The 24,270-nt window shown below is 37.8% G+C and overlaps 1 protein-coding gene across 7 annotated transcripts in view; it reads left to right on the top strand.

The window, feature by feature from the left end:
* Window positions 1–24,270, top strand: part of LOC126416771 (E3 ubiquitin-protein ligase HECTD1) — a 327,326-nt gene that overhangs the window by 184,700 nt on the left and 118,356 nt on the right. For 5 of the 7 annotated variants that reach the window (XM_050084626.1, XM_050084628.1, XM_050084623.1 and 2 more), the window contains 2 exons: window positions 1,783–1,959; window positions 18,708–18,854. In XM_050084626.1, coding sequence (XP_049940583.1) covers window positions 1,783–1,959; window positions 18,708–18,854 — 324 coding nt within the window. The remainder of the gene's footprint in view (window positions 1–1,782; window positions 1,960–18,707; window positions 18,855–24,270) is intronic. The other 2 variants (XM_050084625.1, XM_050084627.1) reach the window with 2 other exon arrangements.

The raw sequence follows: 24,270 nt of genomic DNA, 5'->3' as shown, positions 1-24,270 counted from the left end.
ATGAAGGAATTATTTTTACCGTATCCACTGTTACGGTCAGTCTTTGTGTATAATAGCTGCGACTTAGTAAGTGTATTAAAAATGCTTTGTTTAGTTGTTATGTCATTTTGGAGATTTTTATACAGAGTTGAATGTTCGGATCACTGTAGCTTCAGGAACAAACAAAAACACATTCAACTTTCTTAACAGTGTTGATAAATGTGGAAGACCAGAATTATTTCTACACAGTCACTTTTAATATATTACATACACACAAACAGTCCTTGTTAAATTTTGATACGCTTGTTAGGCTTGTACTGTAGTGAATTATAGAAGTGTCTGTCACTCAGGTTGTCCAAGTGTTTGTTCATTGAAGTATGTTGTTCTTAGACTTCTTGGACTTTGTCACAGTGCTTATAATTAATATAAGTTTTTAGGAGGAAGATATTCCATTGTGACTTTTACTGCCCTGCAGTAGTAGAATATTGTCCATGAAAGATAAAGAACCAGGTTGGGTTTTGCTCAAAGCTTTCATCCATAACGCACTAAATGCCTCGTGCATAGTGACAGATGTTAACCACCAGGCCAGTCGCACAGCGTCAGGCATGTGGTTCTGCTGTGGCCGCTGCTGGCTCTCTAAGTGCGTGTTGTTTCCAGATTTATACCATCTTCTGGGACATTCTTACTGATATTATTGTGAATTCTGTCATGTAAATGATTTCATTAGAAATTATTTCAGGTTATTGCATATACAAAACAGGTATACATATTTTATGGGTCGTTTCACTTTGGTGAGTTAAATACCTGTGTAGATGACACCAGGTAGTAGCAGATTTGAAATTCCATGTTATGCCAAGAATTGGGAACATCCTTATAAGTACCACTATTATTTTCTTGTAATTGTTCTGAGTTACCTGACTGTGCAGAGTATTACCAGATAAACATGCCCAGCATCATAAGACATAGGACAATGTCTTGCAGATTTAATGGGGATGGTAGTGGCAACTGTACAGAGGCAGTTGGCCTGGCTTTAAAAATGTGTGTTTTACTTGCTAAACTACAAGTGGACATCATCTTGCCATGGCAGCTCTTGAAGTCCACAGTCAGTGTTCTGTTTGAGGTACATATCCATGGCCACTGTAGCACCATGGGTACAGTGGATTTAATAATGTTTGAATAGAATGGTGTCCACCAAACATGATCGTGTAGGACAGGAATGGCTCCAGATGCTTGTATGTGCATTTTCTGCAAATTGACAGAGCTGGATAATGAAAACCCAACTAATTTGTGGAATAAAAAAAGTTCATATCTGTTCTGTTGTGAATCTGTGAATAGCATACATTTTATTTACGTGGTTTTACTTCTTGTACCAAGATGCAGGGATAGGCGTGCATACTTTTCCTCATCTCTTACCCTTATGCAAGAAATTTCTAAAGGTCTCGAGATGTCACAGTGTATCTGTGCTCCTATGTCAGAGTTCTTGTTTGTGTACTTATCCACTGCTTAACATCTCCCAGTATTTAGCATGGTTGTATTTACTTGTATCATTGCAAGTGCAGTATATTTTTTTGAAGCCTTCCTTTGCTTTGAGACCAACCCCGTGTAGACAAGGAGTAAATGGCAATGTAGAGCACCAAAAGTTATTTCAGGTGGCCTTTCTGAAAGTCTTGGACTATAAAAATATGTTTTTATTTTCTTTCAATTAGTGTGAGCCATTGACAGAATGGTACTTCACACTATCAGTGGTGGTTAAGAAACAAAGGAAGAAATCTTTTTGTGATAGAGCATTCACTTACATGACAGGTAAAGCTGCAAAAGAGGCAGAGGCAAGTTTACGAAGGCAGCGTAGGCTGTTGCGGACACAAGTGCTGAAGCAGCTTGTTGTTGGTGCTCGTGTGGCCAGGGGGCTGGACTGGAAGTGGCGTGATCAGGATGGCAGCCCACCTGGCGAAGGCACTGTCACGGGTGAGCTACACAATGGTAAGACACTCTTAAATTACCAGGTATTAAAGTAGGATAAATACAAGCAGTTTCTTGTATGCTGTTTGAAAATAGAGAGATATAAAGTAGTGTGTTTGATTTCCCCTTTGAGTTGTGCATTCTTTGGTCTTTGGTTGTAGATGATTGTTGCCATTTCATAGTGTTGTGGTGGGCAGATTTCAGTCATTTTCGCTATTAGTGTGGTAAACAACTGTTCAAAGGTGCCAGAAACTGAATACAAGAGGATGCTAACACCAAATACTTAAATATGCAAGCTGTTGAGAAAAAACTTAAACTGCCGTTGACATACATGTTTATGATTTGGTTAGGCAAAGATTAACGTTTTTGTGCAAATATTGGGTGTCCCTACATGTTACTGGTGAAGGATAATCAATTGTGACTAATATTGTTACTAACTATGTTTTTAATTTTCCTTAAACTGGCATGGAGGATATAAGCTAATGCTGAAATAATACTGTTCATTTCAGAGGTGTGGTGCAGGAAAATGACTTTCTTCTAATGAATGTCATGATATGGTTGCTAATAAATAAACGAGCCACATATTAACAGCCTCCCGTGTTGATAAGCTGTTTGTGCAATTCTGAGAGATTTTAAAAAACGAATAGTTGTGTGTCATTCTTATTGGGTTGGTGTTCAGGAATGAGACAGAATTATGAAGCTGTTGCTGAAAAGTGGAGAGACCCGAGTTAGTAGGGTGAAAAGACGGTAGAAAAAATGACTGAGGACTCAACTTTATGTTGATTTTTCGTAAATGAAATAATCACTTAAAAGATGAAAGAAAAAAAAAAAATGTGACTGCAAACACATGTAGTTTTGAAAACAATGATGGTTTGTATCTTGAATTATCCTCCAGCACTTAATCTTATTTAAATTTTAATTGTTTTCAAAATATAGATGAAATATGAAAGTGATATCAAGTGAAAGTTTCTATGTACGTGAAAAGTATAGAGATTAATATGTTGATTGACATAGCAGATCAGTCAATTAATTGTGATTGTGACACAGTTTCATGCTCATAAAGTCACTAAACAGAGTTTAAAGTGCTAAGCACCATCAAATTATTGGATAATTGTCATATTTTCTTTGAAATTGCTGATATCTTGGGGGGAAAAAATTGAATGGTTAATGATGTATCCGTAGTGATATTACAGGGTGTATACGACCCGGGAGATCCAGGAAAAACCCAGGAGTTGTTTAGAATTCCGGGAATTTTTCATTGTTTTAGTTTTCAGTTAAATTTTTGTGATTTTGACTGGTAAGAACTAATACTCTAACAAAGAATATTATTGTATCCCGCTATTGCAGAATAATACTGCAACAACAAAACATTAACGAGAGGAAAAAAAAGGAACGAAAATAAAACTTAAGTTGCAAAGGAAATGAGCCGTATACAACAACAAAACACAGTGCTCATACAAGCGACTGCCAACAGCAAAGTATGTCAAGGGCTTTAGGAAGACTATGCAGTGCTTCATAAAAACAAACTGCCTCCAATGAGCCTGACGTGACAACTGTTTAAATTAGATTCGTTTGAGCAGTTGCGGGCGGGCTCTTGCGCATGCGCAGTTGAGTCTCGTATTTGTAGTACCTTCTTTCACTTCTGGTTACGTAAGCATGGCTGGGCGCCCCTACTTAATATTGCACCGGTTCGGAAATATAGTAAATCTGGCGCTGATGCTCAGAGCAGTCTGAGTTGTGGTGGGGAGATGGGTCGTATCCACGTGAACTGTGTTTGAGTTCAGTGATTTTGTTCTTTCCTCTTCGTTTATTGTACTCACGTTAAACGATAACAAACGGATTTTTGTATCCGGGAGTTATCAAATTAATTAAAATACGTTCGCATAATTACAGAAGACTAAAATATGTTGTTAGTTTTAGATTTTATTTTGACCTTCCTGACAGTCAATCATTAATCGCCTTGCAGAACAGTGAAGTTATTTTTGTCGGTTTGCTAGAGAGATTTGGCTTTCATTAATCTTTTCTGCTTTATTTGAAATGAAATGTTTAATTTCACACTATTGGCTAGTTTCAACTGTTGGCTGCATTTCAAGTGCACTTATGTCACTGTGCCATAATAAAGAACTAAACATGAGATAATACAGTACTGGTAGTCCAAGAAAATTTACATACGAATCTGGACATATGAATGTGCATTTTAAGCCAAATTATGCATTTTAGTATGGTTCACGAAATTCCGATGCTCTTGAAGTATCCTCTGCAGTCTTGTTTCTTTTATGACATAATGTAAGGTCTTTTAATGTTTTACACGTACGAACATATGGGCTTCCTGCTTCATCGTAGCTGTGTAAGCACAGTGACGCCTATTACCTGGCACTCTTTTCCAACTGCTGAAACGAACCTATTTCTAACAGGTCGCAGGAAAATATTGTGAATGGTGATTTGAAAAGCGTTACATTCAAACCAAATTTCCTTTTACACAAGATGAACTATGTACGATGAATTTCTTAAATCACAAAGCGTTTGACTCTCATTTAAAAATGAACTCATTGAGGACAACCATTTAGAAGAATTTCGAGCCCAGAAGATCAGACATTTACGTCTTTATTAAAAAATTTTACTGGCACATTTGTGTGATATATCTTGAAGTGTATCACGATCAAAAAGATCAACATTATATGTGGAAGCTTAGCTTCTCTTCCAGCTTATTAATCTTAGAGACCAATATTATATGTGAATGCTATGTAACTTAATTTAAACCATTAACTTTTCTTATTTGTGTGTTTGTGCTACTTAAGAGTGATCTGGCTGACATCACCACATGTCCTATGTTGTCATCAGCTGGCGAGATCACATGACATGAGCTATGACTGGTTTACAAAAGCGCATTGCAATCTTGATTTCAATGCTTCGGAAAGTGACATGCGGTGTATGGTGGAATTCAAATTTATACCTTCATAATATGGAAATATGCAGTGTACATGTTGCTGCACATCAAAGGTCTTTCAAAACGTTTTTCCCCCCTAAGTTTTGTTTTCTAAAGTGCCGGGAAATTCTACGACGGTATATAAAACCATAAACATTCAAAGAATTGATGAGTTTTACAGTGCCGAGGAAGAGTATACTGTCTTAACACGGAAAAAGTGTATTTTCCCCCAGGAGAAAGTATATTTTTAACCGGGATATCTGGGAAAAATCTGGGAATTTTTTTTCCTTGTCCATGTATACACCCTGTATTAGTTGTGATGGTGTCTCAAAATTACGACGCTGCAAAATGCCATCACTCACAATTTATATAATGTGCTCTTGTGATTTGAAACAACAATCACCTCTGTTTTCCAGCACAAATAAAGGTTACTTGCCCTAACATTGTGCAATTTGAAGCAAAGTTACACGTTCTCTGCAGCTTTCGCATTGTTACAATAGGCCATTCAAAGTCAATAAGTAAGTAAAAGTTTCTCGTTCCAGCCCTAGATGGGCCAGTTGGTCCAACCACCCACCGTATCATCTTATGAAGTAGTGTCATTGGATGTGGTATGGAGGAGCATGTGGTCAGCACACCGCCCTGCTGGTCGTTGTAAGGTTTCTTGACCATGGAACCGCTACTGAATGGTTCAGCAGCTCCTCAGTTGGCAGTACCAAAAATTGAACCCTGATCCCCGCATAGACAAAAAAGGTCCATGTGTAATTAAAATACACTTTCCATTGGTTGATGTGTTTTTTGAAATGAAATGTATACCTCTACAAAAGATTTGAATTGAAGTATCGCAGAAGATGGTGATCATTTTCTTAGTGAATTTTTAAGGGGCATTCAAATGAAACCCGCTCACTAGTGTAAAGTAACGGTAACAATTTTACTAACTCAAAAATGTAGTTTACACACAGTACACATACTCAAAAATAGTGCCAAAACTGTTGGCACATTTATCACATTGCAACACTATCCGGTTGATACTGTCATTGAAGACAGTAGGCTGTTGTCAGAAGGCATTAATGGCGTGGGTGGTGCCCACGCAATACCCAGTAATCGATGGATTTCGTCTAAGGTGATTCTGCGGTTGTCAAAGACTAAAGCATTCACTTCCGCAACCATTTGCTATGTGATGACATCATGAGCCTGTTTAGGACGAGCATAGTCTTCCAGTGACGTGCGCCCCTCAAGGTATTGTTTGCGCCATTCCACAACTCTTGAATGACTCGGATTCTACTCACCGTACACAGCCCTCGTCCGTCGATACATTACATGACCTCCAGCTCCCTCCACTGCCAAAAATCAAATCACTCCTCGTTGTTCCTGCTTACTCGCCTGCATGTTCGGTAGTGGATGATAACTTGTATATCCATCTTCTCTTCGGCGTGAAACCACACTGGTGCTATGTAACATCAAATGGTGTGCACGTGTCAGTCTCTCTACCAATAGGTGGCGCCACCATACTCACAGTTATGTGGTCCCACCTTAAGTGTAGGGCAAAGGTAGACGCACTCACCAGGTTTCATTTGAATGAACTTCATACATTGAAGGAGTTGATGGTAGGTTGCAAAAACTTGTTTAGTGATAAAATAAGTATTTACATAGTGTGACAGAAATGTAAATTAGGGTTAGAGTGGTGTAAAGAGATAGTAAATTCCAACTTCACTTTGTCATGAAATGTGTGTTTTTTATTACATAACACACAAGTGAAGACGTAAAAAATATATGCTGTTGTATGGCTGTAGTAGGAAAAAAGGTTGATGTATAACATAGTGGCTGGAGCATCAAAGGAAACAGTTTGTAAAGGCATAAACGATATTTTAATGTTTACTTTCCAAATTTATTAAGTAAAGCATACCACTGACTTCATGAAATAGTATGTTAGTATGGTTCACATGATAGAAATAAACTTCTAATACCTACTTGTGCTCAAAAAGATATTGTTAGCAGTGATGAGTTTCTTGTCAACTCTTATTAAAAGTTTTAAAAAAAGTTGGAGAGATTGTTCCTTGTATCTTGTGAAGTGTGAAAGGCAGTTACATTAAATAGAAAGTATTTTACTAATAGAAACAGATTAATTACAGGCTCTGTGTGAAATCAAGAGACTAAATTATTCTCTGGAAAGTACAAACATAATAATCTGTTGAGAAATTAAATCATCAATCATTGTTTGGTTTGCATCAGGAATAAATCTTCTAATAATGAGATGTGTAGGTTATTAGTCTCACATTTCTGGATGAAATTTATTTTTCTGATAATTTTCAGAGTTCTGTCTTTGGTATGTTAACAGTTTCAAATGCTGTGAAGAAAATAAAACTATGATATTGAGCCTATTTTGTAGAAATAATGTGTTAACTTTGTCATCAGATTATGCAACTGTAGTAATCGGTTCACCAGTACCACTGGAGCAATGTTTACGACAATTGAAACACATTGTCTGCACATAGAGTATTTCAGTTTAATATTCATTTTAGGGTAGGTTTTGCTCTGTATTTCAAACACATACTGTAAGGTTGAGATTTAGTTCTTGTATAATATTATACCTGCTTCTTTGCATGAGTATCCAAATAAAATGAAATGTTTAAAACTTTTTTTTTCCCTTCTCCCTAAATTACCCCTTCTTGCTGCATTTTGTGTTAATTCTTTTTATGCTTATGTACACCTGTACACTGTACTTGCATGTTTTGATGTTTTTACAAATACAGCGTTCCAGAAATATTTGACACAACTGGTATTAGCGTTAGTTGAACCCTTCATGTTACCAATTACAATGTTTCTGCCCTTTTTAACATTGAATTCCTCCTCATTATAGAGGTATGATTTTTATAGTACACAGACAAATTAAAATTTGACAGATTTCATTTAAATGCATATTGTTTTCCCTTGTTTCATTAATTGAGATTTTCCACTAAAAACCACATGAAAACAGTTGTGGTTATTTGGCTACACTCTGCTGAAAGTCACTAATTTCTGTTGTTTAATGACTTAAAATTAGTTGAATCATAGATGAAACTTGTCTGAAATTCAATAATCTCTGGTGTTAATGATTTAAAATTAGCTGAATCGTAGCTGGAACTTTTAAGTTTCAGTGACTGGGGAGCATAATATTGCACTTATCAATATTGAACCTGTCTTTGGGTGGTGGATCTATTGGGTAAAATTATAGATATGAGGCATTATTTAGGAAGAGATTGTCATAGTTTTTCATTATGTTTGACACTGCAAAAAAAAAAAAAAAAAAAATCCCATCTTACTGTCCTACTTGTTAGCAGCCACTTCTACAATTTCTATTAAGGGTAGCTGATCATTTTAATCACCAGGGGAGGGGGGGGGGGGAGGGGTTATGCAGGCCCTTTTCTATTCTTTTTTGACAAGCTTTTCAATCTGTTGCTTTCTCCCACTGTTCCTGCAGTGAAAAACGATTACAGCTTCATAAAACTGCATGCTGCATGGTAACATTCACACCTGGTGTGACTGGCAGTTAATTTCTACAAGATGTTTTTACCACATTGAATATTTAATCACAATGTATGGACTGTGTGCTTCGATGCTTATGGCTTTGTCGTGAATGAACTTGTACCACACATAATCTTATTTTCCTTGACACCCATCTACTTTTTTGCTTCTGATTTCTTCACTGCTTTGAGGTTATGCATGTGTCTTCACAGAATCTGTTTGTATCCTGTTTGTGATGTAAATTGAAAAGATGTTATGTCTCTGCACTTTTCCTGTTCTGCACATGCTCATGCTAATGGGAGACTGGACGATGGCAGTTTTTGTTTGTTGTTAATCTCTTCTGATATATGTATTTGTTAGATTATTTAAAATTCAGTCTGTGCATATTAAATATAAAATATGCTTTTCAGTGTCTCTTATTGCTCACAAAGTTGACTGATACATTTTAATTACAGGTTTGATGTAGAACATCGTACTTATATTTAATTATAGTGATTGCTATTGTGTTTGTAGTTTTCAGAAATAGTCCACAGTACAAAAGTGATTTTGGGGCCCCAGAATGAGTTGAACAAAACATTGAATGCATTGGTATAAAGTAGGATATGTAGTTCGTTTTGATACAAACAATAATTGAAACAGTAGATCTTAAATTTGACCATTGATATCTTGCTATATGGGCTTCATATCAGAATCTCCCATGCCATTTTGGTCTTTTTGCTGTGTTTACCTTCGTTTCTACAACCACACCCTTGCATACCTGCAGCAACTGTCAAACAGTGGAAACTCCAGCTTGGAATATCAACAATATACAGAAAAGGTGGATTACTACTTACCATAAAGATGACGCGTTAAGTTGCAGATAGGCACAACTAAGACATTTTCACACTAGCTTTTGGCCGCAGCCTTTGGCAGAAAAAAGAAACACGTACACATTCATTCAAACAAGCAAGCACACCTCACACACGCGACTGCCGTTTTCAGCAGCTTGGACTGAACTGCAGCTGTCATATCCCTGTGGGAGACCCAGGTTGTGCAAGACCTGCCTAATCTACTCATCCAGAACTTCATATTCCAGTCCTGTCACAGGCCTAGCCTACCCCATCTCAGGGCCAGGCCACCTGTGAAAGCAGCCATGTCATGCATCAGCTATGCAGCAATTATAGCACAGCTTTTATATTGGCATCATTACCAACCAACTGTACACCTGGATGAATAGCCACCGCCAAACTGTGGGCAAGGTCAAAGTAGACCACTCTTTGGCACATGGGCAACTGAAAATAACAGGTTTGATTCAGTGGCTGCTGCACTACCTGAGCCATTTGGATCCTCCCCTCCACCACCAGGTTTTCTGAACTGTGGAGCTGGGAGTTTGTCCTTACAACACATACTCCACTCCTGAAATTATCCCGGCCTCCACCTATAGCAACCTACTGTCCCCACACCCACTACCCAAAAGTTACCACCCCCTTCGTCCTGTCACCTCCTCTTTATTCTGGTCTCCCACCATCTTTGTCTCTGCCAACACACCCACTCATCTATCCCTTTTCCCACTCCTTTCTCACTCCCCAATTCCCTCCCCCCCCCCCCCCCCCCCCCCCCCCCCCCCCCCCTCCTCACAACCCCCTGACACTTTGCCTATTGGCAGTCTAGTCCCTGTGTGCCACACAGTGCTCTTCTCGCCCCCTCCCCTCCAATACCCTGTCATCCTGTCCCCTTCCTTGCCCCTTCTAGATTGCTGCTTCCATTCTATGTGACAGCTGACATCTGGACTCCAGCTCGTGCTGCTGGAGATGGCTGTCTGGTATGCATGAGACGTGAATGAGTGTAAATGTGTTTCCATTTCTGAAAAAGGTTGTGGCCAAAAGCCTAAAGCGTGAGGGTTTTGTCCATGTCGACAATGTAACAGGCCCTTTTCACAGTAAGTAGCAATCTGTCTTTTTCTTATATTGTTCACAGCAACTGTGTGTTTTATAGTGGATTCCATGTCCACCTTCTGTCCCCATAACCTCACATGCTCCACAGTCTCCCACACTTTGTTGTGGATATCCAACTTATCCCCCAACCCCCACTCGTCTACTTTGGCTCTTACATGGAAACCCATCGCCCCCTCCACCCTTTGTCTCTCTCCCATCTTGAACCCATCCCCACTCCCTCTCTCTCCACTAGCCTAGTTCCTATATCCCCCCACCCACCAACCTTGTTGTTAAATGTCCAGTACTACTACTCCCTTTCCCCCTAGGATACCCCTTCAGTACTCACCTCACATTTGCCTCTTGCACCCCTACCTATAACCCTTTGCCAGCCCCCTCCATATGCGTAAGGGGGAGGGGGTGATTAGATCTCCCCCCCCAAGTCCTGGTCCTAGTTGTTTCCTTACATAATGTGAAGATGAAGCAGTGATCAATCAGCAAGAAGGTTTTTATCTGAGATGGATGTTAGTAGAAGTAAGTGTTCTGTCTTGCCATTCATCATCATCATCATCCTCTCTAAGTAATCCAGTTGAGTCTCCCACCATACGAACAAAATTCATTGCTAATAAACAGGTTCAATGCCTAAAATGTACAAAAACTATGAAAATCAGCCCATTTTTTAGATTTTTGATCAGCATCAGGCAATGCCAATGCAGATTTTTAGAGCATGTCTTGCTTCTATGTCCTATGGCTTGTGTGCTTTTTGCACCCTAGCTGCCATGTGACCCCTCAAACTTATGCTTTCCTCCTTTCCATTAAGGGAAATTTTGAATGAAAATCACTTCACACTTTTAACCATTAATACATATCTGAAACACATTGTTTTGTACATGTCAGTTTTTTAAATTCAGATGTATTACTTTTGAAGCACTTATTCGTGTTTTTCAATATGTAATGGACAAATTTATTTATAGTGTTAATAACAGGGCAGAAAGACCCACACTACATGAAAGATGCAGGATTTTATTATACTCCCAACATTCTAAACCCCTTGCTGAAATGTGAATATAGTAACAGCCAATTTATAGAGAGCAGAGTCTTGTGCATGTGCAGCTTGTGCTAAGGTTCAGACTATCTACTGGTTGCATTCCACCACCTGCCTTCATATTACTAATCTGATGGGCCCATACATTGTGATGTTAAACACTAGTTTCCTCTTACAGCCTTATCAATTGTTTCAAGGAAAGAATTATACCACCAGAATTTCAGATCCTTTATCGTCTTACTTCAGTTGCCATAAAACAGTCTTTTGCTGTACTACATTATCATTCTTATATTATGCTGGTCACCACTTACCTTCAGGTGGCACAACACCCAATACAGAATTTTTTTTAAAATATATATATATATATATATATATATATATATATATATATATATATATATATATATATATATATATATATATATATATATATATAACACTCAGCTTTTGGAGCTTCTCAGCTCTTGCAGTGACAGATTCCTTCTCCTGGCCAGAAAGCAGAAAGTATTTGGGGGTAGGTAATAAAAAAAATATGCTTTATGCTAACTTCAGTTCAGAGGTGTATAAGAACAGCCTTAGTTCTTGCAAAAGACGATCATTTTTAAGGTATAAATAACTTTATTGTTTATTAAGTGATCATTTCTTGGAAGTGCTTTGTGAATGAACCACTATCGTTTGTTTTTGTTCATCTTGGAACACCCAAGCAGTAGATGGCTTCCTAGTTTTCACCCATGAAGATTTATGCAGACTTTGCATTTCCTCAATAGTTTGTTGAGCATTTCCATATGTCGGTGGACACAAGCCTTTTCTTGAGCTTAATCAAATTACGTGGAATCTATTGAGAAGATACTTTTTCACAACTAAGTGTTCAAACTTATACAAATTATTGCTGCCTTAAATATGCATAAGGATGCCTCCATGTCGTATTTAGTCGCATACTGATCCTCCTCACTCATGTTGTGCATGGCATCAATTTTTTTGTAAACAATCAAGTGATTTTAGTTAACTTCACTAAGTACATAACAGACAGAAACATGACTGTTAAGGAATTCTTCAGAACAATAATTGTAAGATGTCTTTACAGAAGATAACTGAGTACCAAAATTCATTAACCATTGTTCTCGTGTTAGATTTTTACAGAAAATGCTAGAAAAAGTATCATCCAATGAACCTTTGCATGAAGTTTCTATTTTTCACAACACTGTTTCTGTGAATACTTACTGCAGACAAACTGCTCACCCAGTTTCTGCTGTTTTAGCAATAACTAATGACATATTCAAAGTCAGTAATAACATCACATTTCAATAGTGCCATCTTGTAGTCGTAAATCTGTTATATGCCCACAGGTTGATTTTAATGACAGAATGCTGTACAACTGATGCTCATATCGATGATAGTGTGTTTCCTTTTCTTCTTTTGATGTGATTACCCATGGAGCTAGTCAGTTGTAGAGGTGACTGCAGTTCAAAGTAAATCAGTATTTTCCACATAGGCAGTTCGTGTTAAATTTGAGAAGAAAAGCTTCAAGTACCTGAAGAATCTTTAATACTCTTAAATTTGCTTCTGTAGTGACCAGTAAGAAACCAATTGTTTAGAAACGAAATGTAGAATAATGGAGACCTTCATATGTAAGCACTTGTAGCTACATACACTTTGTGATGCCACTACCAATACTGCAGTTCCCTTCCTACTGAAGAATAGTGGTCAGATAAGTATGTAGACAGTTTCAAAACATGATTGTCTTCCAATTGAGTACTTGCAAATGTGTGTATGAATCTTACATTAAACTGCTGTATAACGTATTTCGTACGTTAATTGGGCGTATGTTAGTATGGGTCTTTTTGCAAAGGTTGAAGATCCATATAAATTCTTCGTGTAGCTAACAATTAACCCATTAACTTCAGGTCTTCTGTAACACTATGTGTAGGCTTTTTGCTGTGGCGGATCTCATTATTAAAATCTTCTGTGTCAAAGTTCTCCAAGGTTCTTTAAAGGTAGATTTACAAAACTGCACATCATAACAGTGATGTGTTGTTAAAATATATAGGCTGCCCAATGTTGTGAGGGTCTAACTACTGTTGATAAATGAGTCTACGCTCTCACGAAAAAGGTGTTCATCGTACAGGCCATAGTTGATCCCGTCCTCTAACCACACTCTGTGGGCATAATGTTCTTTACAACAATGTCAGCAACGAAATGTGGGGAAAAGGGGGGGGGGGGGGAAGAGGAATGGAGAGTAAAAGAAATGTTGCCATTTTTGAGTACATGCCAGTTTTGGAGTAGCAGTTAAGACACACTCAGAAACTGGTTGCAAAAATAAATAGTAGTGATATAATTTACTCATTACTTCCACTGTGGAGATCCTAGCAGGATACTTGTTACCTCCTCTTTTCGAACTGACTTCTTCGGAGCCCCAAATAATGCAGCAGGACTCTAAAATAGTTTTGAATGTGATTACCTTGACAGGTGTACTGCTCTTTCCCAGAACCCTCCCAACAAACCCAAGTCCTCTGTTTAGTGCCCTGTTATTGATTTCACATTTTTAATTCATTTTAAATTGCTTGTTAATATTACCTCCAAGTATTTTAACAATGCCACGTGATCTGAAAGTTTTCCACTAATGGTGTGGTTTGATGCTAATTCTTGCTCTTGGTTGAGCATTTTCTTATGGTTCCCTCACCCTCACCGGTAAGCAGAGTTTTCATTCAGTATCCCATGTGTACAGCAAAATGTGGTGTAGCTTAATGCTTATTTGAACAGCACTTGTTGCACTTGGAGACTGCCAAGTTCAGTGTGGGGTGATGTATATTTTCTTATTTATTCAAAGAAGCCAGCAGGTTTGTGTGCTTTTTATGTATTGTGTAAAGCTCCTGCCCATGAATGTCATCAGATAAGTCATTTATAAACAATAATAATCTCCCCCCCCCCCTCCCCCCCCCCCTCCCCCTGCATTTAAAGATTCACAGTACTGTGTTTGCAAGACTGTAGACATTATTTCACTGAGGTGTCTGATTTTGTCTATATTCTGGGTGAGCTGTTAAGTAAGATGAAAGTTTAGTAATAAAAATCTTAAGTTTGCTAGGTAATCACTCAGAAACTGAAAACACATTCCAAACTTTGAGGGTTTCTCAGGTAAACAGGAATATGATGGTTTGGCAATTGCTTTTTTCCTTACTTGTTGTAGTCGAAGAGCTTCTGATATTCTTTTATTCCTTGCTGTAGTTGTTTTCATTATGCTAATTAGTCTTGCTACATTATGTATTCAGATATTAAGTACAGACCTATCTGTGTTGAGTTTGTTCTTAATGATCTCAATTTTATATAAAATAAATGGTGCATAGAACATAGTGTACAAATCTTACCATCATAGAGAACCAGAAAGTATCAGACATTAGGAAAGCCTTGGATCTTCATTAGTGTGCTTCCAAATAAATTCTTGTATAATTTGAGAACGTCCTCTGAAGTTTCGTATTGCTTAGTTAAGTGAGAAGGTTAAGGCTGCAAATCTGTAACATTCTTCTTTCTACTGATTGGCCAATCTCCTCCTACTTTTTTCAGTGTGTTACCTACCTTTGCCTTCTTTGGGGATGGCTACTGAGTCTTAATTTTGACAGATTTATGTGGTTCTTGCCTTGCACTCCATTCACAGGCTACTGATTTCTATTCTTAAAAGCTGACTGCCTGACTGCATCCCTCAATTATAACATTGCTTAGCCTTTTAAGATACACAGTCATAATCAATTTAAATGTCAGTTGTGCATGTTTAAGTAGAGATATACAAGCATATCTTGTGTACCACCATTCATGCCCACCAAAACCAAACTAAATGTTTGATATACTTCTTGTGTCTGGAACTTGACTGTTTTGGGAAAGTTATAAGAAAGGACAAATAATTCATTTTTTCCCCAGTATTGTTTGTTTGTATTAAAGGGGGGGGTTTGTGTATGGCTGCATTTTGCAGGTGGTGTGTGGACAGCTCTTGTAATAGAAAACTGGTGGTGGAAAGGAGAAATTTGGCTTGAAGACAAAGACTAGTGTACGGATTAATTTCTTCATCACGGTATGAGTTTGTAAAGCGAGGAGAAGGGAAGTGGATAATTGTACGTTTCATTAGTTTTGGTATGAGAGTACTGTTGTGAAAGTCAGTGGCTGTACTTGTTTCCTGATCTGAGCAACAGTTTTGATCTAGTACCCAACTTCATTTACGTTGTGTTCTCTAGGGATATGGGTAATTTGTTTCCGTTCTGGGGAAGGTTTGAGGAACAACATGAGATTTTAAGTACATTATATTTTGTTTCACTTGCATGTAGTTCTTTTAACCCTTCTCTTTGTGCAAGCAGCGTATATCAGATTAATTGCTCTGCTACATCGTATCTTTACCAGAAAACTATTACAAGGCAACAACGTTTAATATAATACTGTCCTTAGCAAAAGAACATTTTAAGGTAAGTTTTATTTGGATCAGTTCAGTTGCTTTTCAAGTAGAAATAATGTCATCTTTAGAATGCTGCTACTGTTATTTTGATCATTGTGTGTTACTGACACCATATCAGAAGGAGCAGAGAGATAACATACAACTGATGTCACTTAGCTAAATGTCATCTAAAGGGACAAAAAATCTGACCTTGCAACCAAGATTTTTCTCTCTGCAAGTATGAAATAGGAACAGCAAGCAAAGCACCAATTTCTATTGCCAAAAAAGTGAGACATAAAACCTTACTGGAAAAAAGGAGCTTCTCGTCCAGGCTTTGAATGGCCAAAGGTTGTTGACTGGCAGCCGTGTCATTCTATGCCTTGTGACATCATGCAGCTGTGGTGTGAAGGAGCATGTGGACAGCACACAACTCTCCCAGCTGTTTTGCTGGCATTCCAGACCTTGGAGCTGCTACTTCTCAATCAAGTAGCTTGTCAGTTGGTATCACAAGGGTAAGCACACCCTGTACCAGCCCTCCCACCTGGGAAAATTCCTCGGCTGTACCAAGAATCGAACCCAGGTCCTCTGCATGGCAGCAGTCTTCGCATGGAGGTGGACGTAAAACTCTGAGGACAAAAAACATTCAAAACAGATTTGTGCATAATTAAAAATTTTGCACCAATATTGATTGTAAGTGCTAAATTTTCGTCTTGAGGTGCCACAAAGAGCAAGTTTTTTTGGTTCGCCTTGGACACTCCTGATATTGAAAAGCATTAGAAGCTGTTATTGTTTTAGTTGTAGCTGCTGTTGCTGTCTTCAATTTTTTGTGACGACTATCACAGATAGATTTCTGAGACACGTTAATAATTTGATAAGACATTTTGTTTTGGTGATGGTTATTGGCACTTTCAAGTGTTTTTTAAGATATAATCTCTGATATGGAAACTTTTTTCAAGTTATTGTATTAGTTATTCTGGTTGTTGATATTGCAGGAGGTAAAAATATTTGCTGATTCCACCTCACCTCTACTCCTTATGCTATAGTGTAAAATGGAACAGTTAGTGTATTTTGCCTTAAAAGGCAGGAGGTAAATGGCTAAAAGTATGTGACTGTCAAAAAGTGCATTGTAGAGGTAATTGAAAGAGGCACATGAAGTAATTTTGTTTCATTAGCATTTTTTAAACTCTTCAACTTGCAAATGGTAGTAATTACTAATATAACATGATCTCCACCCATCTTGTAGGACCTTGTCCCTTCCACAGAGCAAAAGTTGACAAGATATTCATCTTGTCTGCGTGTTACTGCAAATCAAATTATAAAACTAGCAGATAATTAGTATTGAATATTATACCAAGTGTGTTATTGTTGCTTTCGTACAAGTAACAGAAATGATTTGAATTCATTGGAAACGTCTGAAGTTGCCTTCGTTGTTCATCTGGCCTGTCAGTACCAACAAGCATAGTTCTCATTTTTCAGTAGTAATCTGTTTTGAAGACATTGTGAGTAGATAACTTTCTTTGAAATGAAGTCAAAGCTGTCGGCTTTATCCACTGAGCTTTTCTGAATATCACGGGACTCAGTTGTAGGTTCAGTTTGTGTAGACTTTTTTATTGAAACCTATTATATTTGATTAGCTCATAATATGACAAGATTTATTCAGTTCCTTGACCACCAGTACTTACAATATTCCCATAGCACTGAAATACAAGGATGGATTATTTTCAGTATTGGTAGTTGAAAATAATTAAAGTGCAATAGTGTGTCATTCTTTGTCATCCTGTCTGCCAGAATTGTCACTAGTGCTCTTTCATGACATATCAGGAGTGATGTTGTGGAGAACTGAAAAAAGTTAGCACATACACACACACATACCCCATGATGTATATTTGAACACACAAAATACATTCTGATATAGAATGCACACTACACATCTTTTCACATACCTGTAACATTTCATTGTTGATGGGAGATCGCATAAGTTCTTACAGACAAGAGTTTCAGGGGATTTGAAAATAGCCACGTAAGTTAGAGTTCCTAAATGTGTTTTATTCTTTATTTACACCTTCATGGTTGCTTCCTCACTACATTGTTCAAAGTTTGTGTCTGTTTCCGTGATATGATTGTGTACTTTGCCATGCAATGTAGGAAATGCTGTCTCACCCCCCCCCCCCCCCTTCCCCCCTGGTCTCTCCCTCCTTTGCCTTGGTCCACTACCTAAACATATTTTTGAGCCATGGACTCTTGAAACACTTCTGGCCTCTGTAGGCTAGTGTTTTTACACTTTAAAACCTCTGTCCCACCCTCTTCAAATACTCTTAAAAATCTCTCTATGCATGCCTGTGTGCTCTGGTATGCGCGCACTCCCAGTCGCGCGCGCCTGGGTATGCGCGCATGCCCAGTCACGCGCGTGCACACACACAGACACAGACACAGACACACAGACACAGACAGAGAGAGAGAGAGAGAGAGAGAGAGAGGAACTACATAGTATCCAAAGACATTTAACTTTTTCCAGTTTGATATCCTTTATCCTAATGCATTCATAAACAAATGAAATATATGAGGAAGTATTTTTCATATTACAGTAATGAAATTGAGCTATTATTACATCTAATTATATGTTAAACATCCACCACCACGAGTTTTTTAATTTCTTTCGAAGTAATTTCATACATGCAGAAATAAAAAGCTCTCTGTGTCACAGATAAAGGAGTGCTTGAGTTTTCTATTCTGCATGTAATTTTCACTAACCTCCTTGCTGGCTGCTTCAGTCTTCTAGATAGTGGTAATTAGGAAACAGTACTATTATATCTGAAGAGAGCCCTAAGCACCACGCATTTTCAGAACTGTTAGACTCTTCAGGGACAAATTCAGGGAGGTGAGTTTCACCTACATAAAGGTGCTTGTCAACCCATTCTGGGGGAAGATATGCAGTTCGTCCCCCTTCAGGGATGTGTGGTTGTATGTCAAAAGGCTGGATCGATGTCACGTGGGACCACGGAGGTTCCAACTCTTACCGCATGGGTGCTGAGGGAAAGTACGACCTTCGCCTGGCAGGAACACCTTCTGGGGCAGGGGTCTCAGATGCCGACGCACCCAAGACGCCGACAGCTCCTGCTGGTAAGCTCCCGACCTGTGCTCTCTGTCTACTTCTGAGTCCACGACTGTTCTGTATTGAGACTACTTCCTTGAATCAGAGAACAAAGACCTGACTGATAATCATGACAAACCATCTTTACTTCAGTGGAAAGGTAGGATTTTGTAACTGTTTTTGGTTCTGTATTTTTTAATTCCTTGCCTGGATAATCTTTTTCAATAATTTGATCTTTAGAAGTCTGAATTAATCTGATAGTAAAGCTTCTCAAAGTGAAACCTTTGTCTACAGTTATGCAAAGAATCAACTCCATTAATGAAACAAAGGGAATATAGTATGCAGCTTATCATTTATGAACCTTGATTTTGTCCCAGTAGTTGAAAAACATAACAAGTATCTCCTTAGTAATGACTGAACTTTAATTTCTCCTTTTAAAGTAATGTAGAATGGATTTTTGTACAACGCTATTATTGAGGAACTTTCTGCAGTAAGTTCCATTGTAAATAACATCATGGCTGTTGGTGTTGCTAGATCAGCAGTTAAAAATCCCTGAGCACTTTATGAAGCAAAAAAGTAAGCTTTATTTACAATGAAATTGGTCCTTGTGCAAGTTACAAGACAATATGTGTATTTGCCAAAGCACAGATAGTCAGAAACATACCCATTTTTATCTGAATATACTATTTATATGAGAACACAAAAAATTGTACACTTCTCATTAAAACAAGATAAAGTTTGTAAATTCAATTTTTAACTGATCTTCATTGTACTAATTAGAGACTTCTCTTAGAAGTTCTACATCACACAAACCAACATTTCTGCTGAGATAGCTATAATTTCTGTACGACCGGAATCTTGTTTGTCCACTATGTGAGAGTGAAAGTAAACTTACATTGTGGATCAACCCCAACAAAAGACCTTTTTATGTGTGGAGACAAATGCACAATACCAAAATAAGAGTGTATGTATTAAGGGATATTTTTTGAACACCTAGCTGTAAGGTCTAGTTTTCTATTTCATAACATTCCAAAGTTGATATTAAAATATCGTACATCCTAAAAAAAAAAAAAGAAAAAGTGAATAAAACTGTTACTTTAACATAGCAGTGAAGTTTCAGATATCTCCGTCATGGGTTCTCTGTTGATAATAAGCTACAGTTTCTCATATTTACATTTATCACCTGGATATAAATGTGCTTCACTTGTCTTTATCAGCAGCTAAAACCTACAATGCTCTGTATAGGGTCACCACAAAATTGTTTACATTGCTGTGTTAGGATTATTATTGTTACTTGGTGCGTTGGAGCCAGTAACTTGTTGCAAGGTGCATGTGTGACAGCATTCATGTAATTTTAGTATCATTTGAAATCATGACTGTTATTCTGTGACTCACTTCCTACATAATTCAGCAGCTGAACCATTTCTTTGTCAACAAATAGCCTCCCCCACCTTCTCCCATGTGTCAGATATTTTGCTTCCACATTATAGCTGACTTTTCACAGCTGAAATAATGTTCTTTAGAAAACCTATTTTATATATTTATGTCATTATTTATAGACAGTGTAGGCTTTTTATTTGTCCACATATCTAAATCATTTTTCTATGAGTTGGCCTTACAAAGTCTAATTTGCTGTTGAGTAATAGATGCAAAACACAGTGGCCTAATGTTTAAGATAGTGCTCTTATGTTTCCTGGGGACGGAGGTAAAATATTTTTCAAATGATAGAGCACAGCAATCAGTCGTCCTTTTCTTTAAGGTTTTATTAGGCAGATCTAGATTTCAGCAAGTGCCTAACCATTATCAGTGCACTATCTCATGGTATCAATGTATGTCATAGTTCTAGTAGTCATGAACGAACTTGACAGAGGCCTGAACAACAGGTGACTGACATACTAGGACATGCATTGAAATCATGAAATAGTGCATTGATAATGGCTAGACACTAGCTGAAATCTAGATTTGCCTAATAAAACCTGAAAGAAAATAACAACAGATTGCTGTGCTCATTTGAAAGTCATATCACAGTTGTTAAGTGCACCCACATTCCCAATGGAAGGTAACTTGAGGGGTGAAATATTTGTCATCTTGGTGAAAATCTTTTTGAGATGCACCTGAACTACTTCTGGTGAAGCATAGTTCCTTAAAGAATATAGCAGATTCATACCCACCTTTGTTAAACTGACCTTTGTATTTAGTGATATCTGTATCAAGACATTATACTCTTACTTTGGTTATAGTGCCTGGTACAAGGTGGCAGCATAATTACGCAATGTGCTGAAATTAAGTGAAAGTAATATTGTGAATATCTACATGTTACTTGACAGTCTGACATTTTATCTAATATAAAATTAATTTACTTTATCCTGTAGCCTTGGTTTTTCTATAGCAACTGAAATGTGAACATTTAAAGTGGACTCTCATACATTTATAAACATGCTTTCATCTGCTTAGAGGGGTAAATATAATTAAAAATTCACATGCTATAATCATTTGTTCTTGTTTCTCGTACTGAACGTCGTGGTACAGTGGTTAACACATGGAACTCACAGTTGGGAGGTCAACGATACAAATCCTCTTCTAACCATCTAGATTTAGGTTTTTTGTGGTTTCCTGAAATTGTTTAAGTCAAGTGCTGGGATGGTTCCTATGAAACACCATTGTTGATTTCTTTCATCCATCTTGTCCTATTCCAAGCTTGAGCTCCATTTCAAGACACTAAACTCTAATCTCCCACCCTTGTTGTTACTCAGGTATTGTAGGACCAACAAAAGATTTCGGTTTATGCCATGTCTAACAACACACACATCAGAGATTAGAACAAAAGAGTCATTACCGCATTTTTAACCGCAGCCTCTGTCATCAGTGTTGAAAGTGTCAAAAAAACTTTCACTTTGTGACTTTTGACTTTTAGTGGTCTTAGTGTATGCTCTTATTGCAGAAGCTAAATTGCTATTTGTATGTTAAAAATGGGTCTTTAATATTGAACATTGTCAGGAGATTGAGTTTTATCGTTGGCAAAAGTTTGATAGATGTTAAGAGTATTATAAAGCCAATGTTATTGATGTGTCATGTAAAGTTAATCAGCAGTTTTCGGAAAATGTGTTGTAGATCAGCAAATGAACCATACAAACTGTTTCAAACTAATAATGTAGCTGTATTGCCCCTCAGATGTTAATACTGGGAAGTTAAAGTAATGAAAATGAAGTGGATCAAAACCTGGTGGTTTACACATTGGAGAGGCATAATTTCAACTAAGTTTACAAACTGAATTTTTGGTGTCTTCAATTCATCTCTACGCATGCAGTTTCTTCCCACCACTCCTTGATCATAACCGGAGCGGTGTGAAACAGTTAGTAATTGTCTCACATGGTGTGATACGGTAAATGTGAACATGGTGAGGAAGAGGGCAATGGAGGATAAACAGGTGTATTGAAAAGAAAAATCAAATTCGAGAAAATAGTAGCAGATTCTCGTTGGGAACACAGGTAACTAAAAAGAGTACAGTAATAAGGACACTTTTTGAAGAATTGATTGCTAAATTCAGTAAGCAGTTAATACGTCCTCATCTGCGGGAAGACACATTGTAGAGATATTGCAATAAGATCAATGGAACTGAGGATCCACATTTTGCGATCGAGAAGTCGTTTCACTCCCAACGGGTGACTGTGTGGTGTGCAATGTTCAGTCACAGAATAATTGGCTCGATATTCCTTGATGGCATGGTAACTACCAAATAGTATGTGAAGGTTTTGGAAGATGATTTCATCTCCATTATTTAAAGTAATCCTGATTTCGACAATATGTGGTTCAAGCAAGCCGGAACTCCACCCCATCAAAGCAGGAGAGTATTTGATGTCCAGGAGGAGCACTCTGGGGACCGCATTCTGACTCTGGGGTACCCAGAGGTCAGTGGCATCGTCCTCAATTAGCCATATTCTCCATACCTGAGCACATGCTGCTTATTTTTGTGGGGCCATATTAAAGACAAAAGTGTACAGTAATAACCCCAAAATCATTGCTGAGCTGAAAATAGCTATTCAGGTCATCGACAGTATCAGTGTTCTGACACTTCATTGGATTATGGTTTTGTCATGACGACGTGCATATCGAACGTGTCATAACCTAAATTTGAATATCTGTAGTCACATTTACTTGTTGAATAAAGTGCATGCACACTGTAGTTTGTAACTAATTTACTTTTTTTTTCAATATCGTTCAATAACTGTCACACTATACAAACTTTGATCTTTCTGTTTGGAATTGCTAGATTCTTTTGGTTAGAATATACAAATAATTCAAACTGTTCTGCAGTAATATTTGATATCTCTTTGTATTTCGTTATACTCCAATTTGTAAATGTCACAGGAACTTTTTTTCTGGTTGCACAAATCCCCATCATTTAGTTATTAAGGATTCAAAGTCTATTTTATTTAACAAATAACAACATTAGTCTGAAACCAACTTCATGTAGTTGCAGTTATCTCAAACAGCTTAAATTTTCTAGGAAATATTTACATCACCCAGTAACAGAAGGAAATAAATACAGATGGCATATTACTTCTGGTTGGAAAAACATAGATCTTATAATCTAGCTTCAAATTCTTATAGTTGTTACTAAATATATTGCCCTTATTAATAAATTCTTTAATTGCTGATCGATACAATGAATTCTTTTCATTACTGGAAAAAAAAAAACACTGTAATACAACAACCAAAGTTAAATAAATGGGGCATTATTTACTGTTATGTCTTAAGAGATTTTCCTGTACAGTGTGTTTGTAGTCAGTTGTGGTTTATGTATAGAGTGCACGCCTTGGTGGGGGGTATGGCTGTCATAATTTATTTTTGTGTTGTATTCAGTTAAATAAAAGAAAAGTAGAAGTAGATAAAGAAAAGTTCTTCAGTATCAATAATTCAGGTGTTCATGTCATCATGTGGATAATGAAATCAGGGTGATTATGGAATGATTCAGCCAAAAGCAGCATGCAACCACAACTTGTTTTTCCTTTAGATGCATAGTAATAAAATAATGCCACTTGAGGCATCTACAGTAACTACATCATTAACTGATTGCAGTAGAGGGTAAGAAGATTCACCTGTTGAATCACTAGAATATGGTAATTATTGCTTTTAATGGCCGAATGTCTCTCCAGCAACCCCTCTTCCCTCCTCCCACACACCCCCATTACCCCTCTTCCCTCCTCCCACACACCCCCATTACCCCTCTTCCCTCCTCCCACACACCCCCATTACCCCTCTTCCCTCCTCCCACACACCCCCGTTACCCCTCTTCCCTCCTCCCACACACCCCCGTTACCCCTCTTCCCTCCTCCCACACACCCCCGTTACCCCTCTTCCCTCCTCCCACACACCCCCGTTACCCCTCTTCCCTCCTCCCACACACCCCCGTTACCCCTCTTCCCTCCTCCCACACACCCCCGT

Source organism: Schistocerca serialis, chromosome 8 (assembly GCF_023864345.2).
Source record: "Schistocerca serialis cubense isolate TAMUIC-IGC-003099 chromosome 8, iqSchSeri2.2, whole genome shotgun sequence".
NCBI lineage: Eukaryota > Metazoa > Arthropoda > Insecta > Orthoptera > Acrididae > Schistocerca > Schistocerca serialis.
Note: the sequence above shows the minus strand (reverse complement) of the source record. Positions and strands in the feature narration are given on the sequence as shown.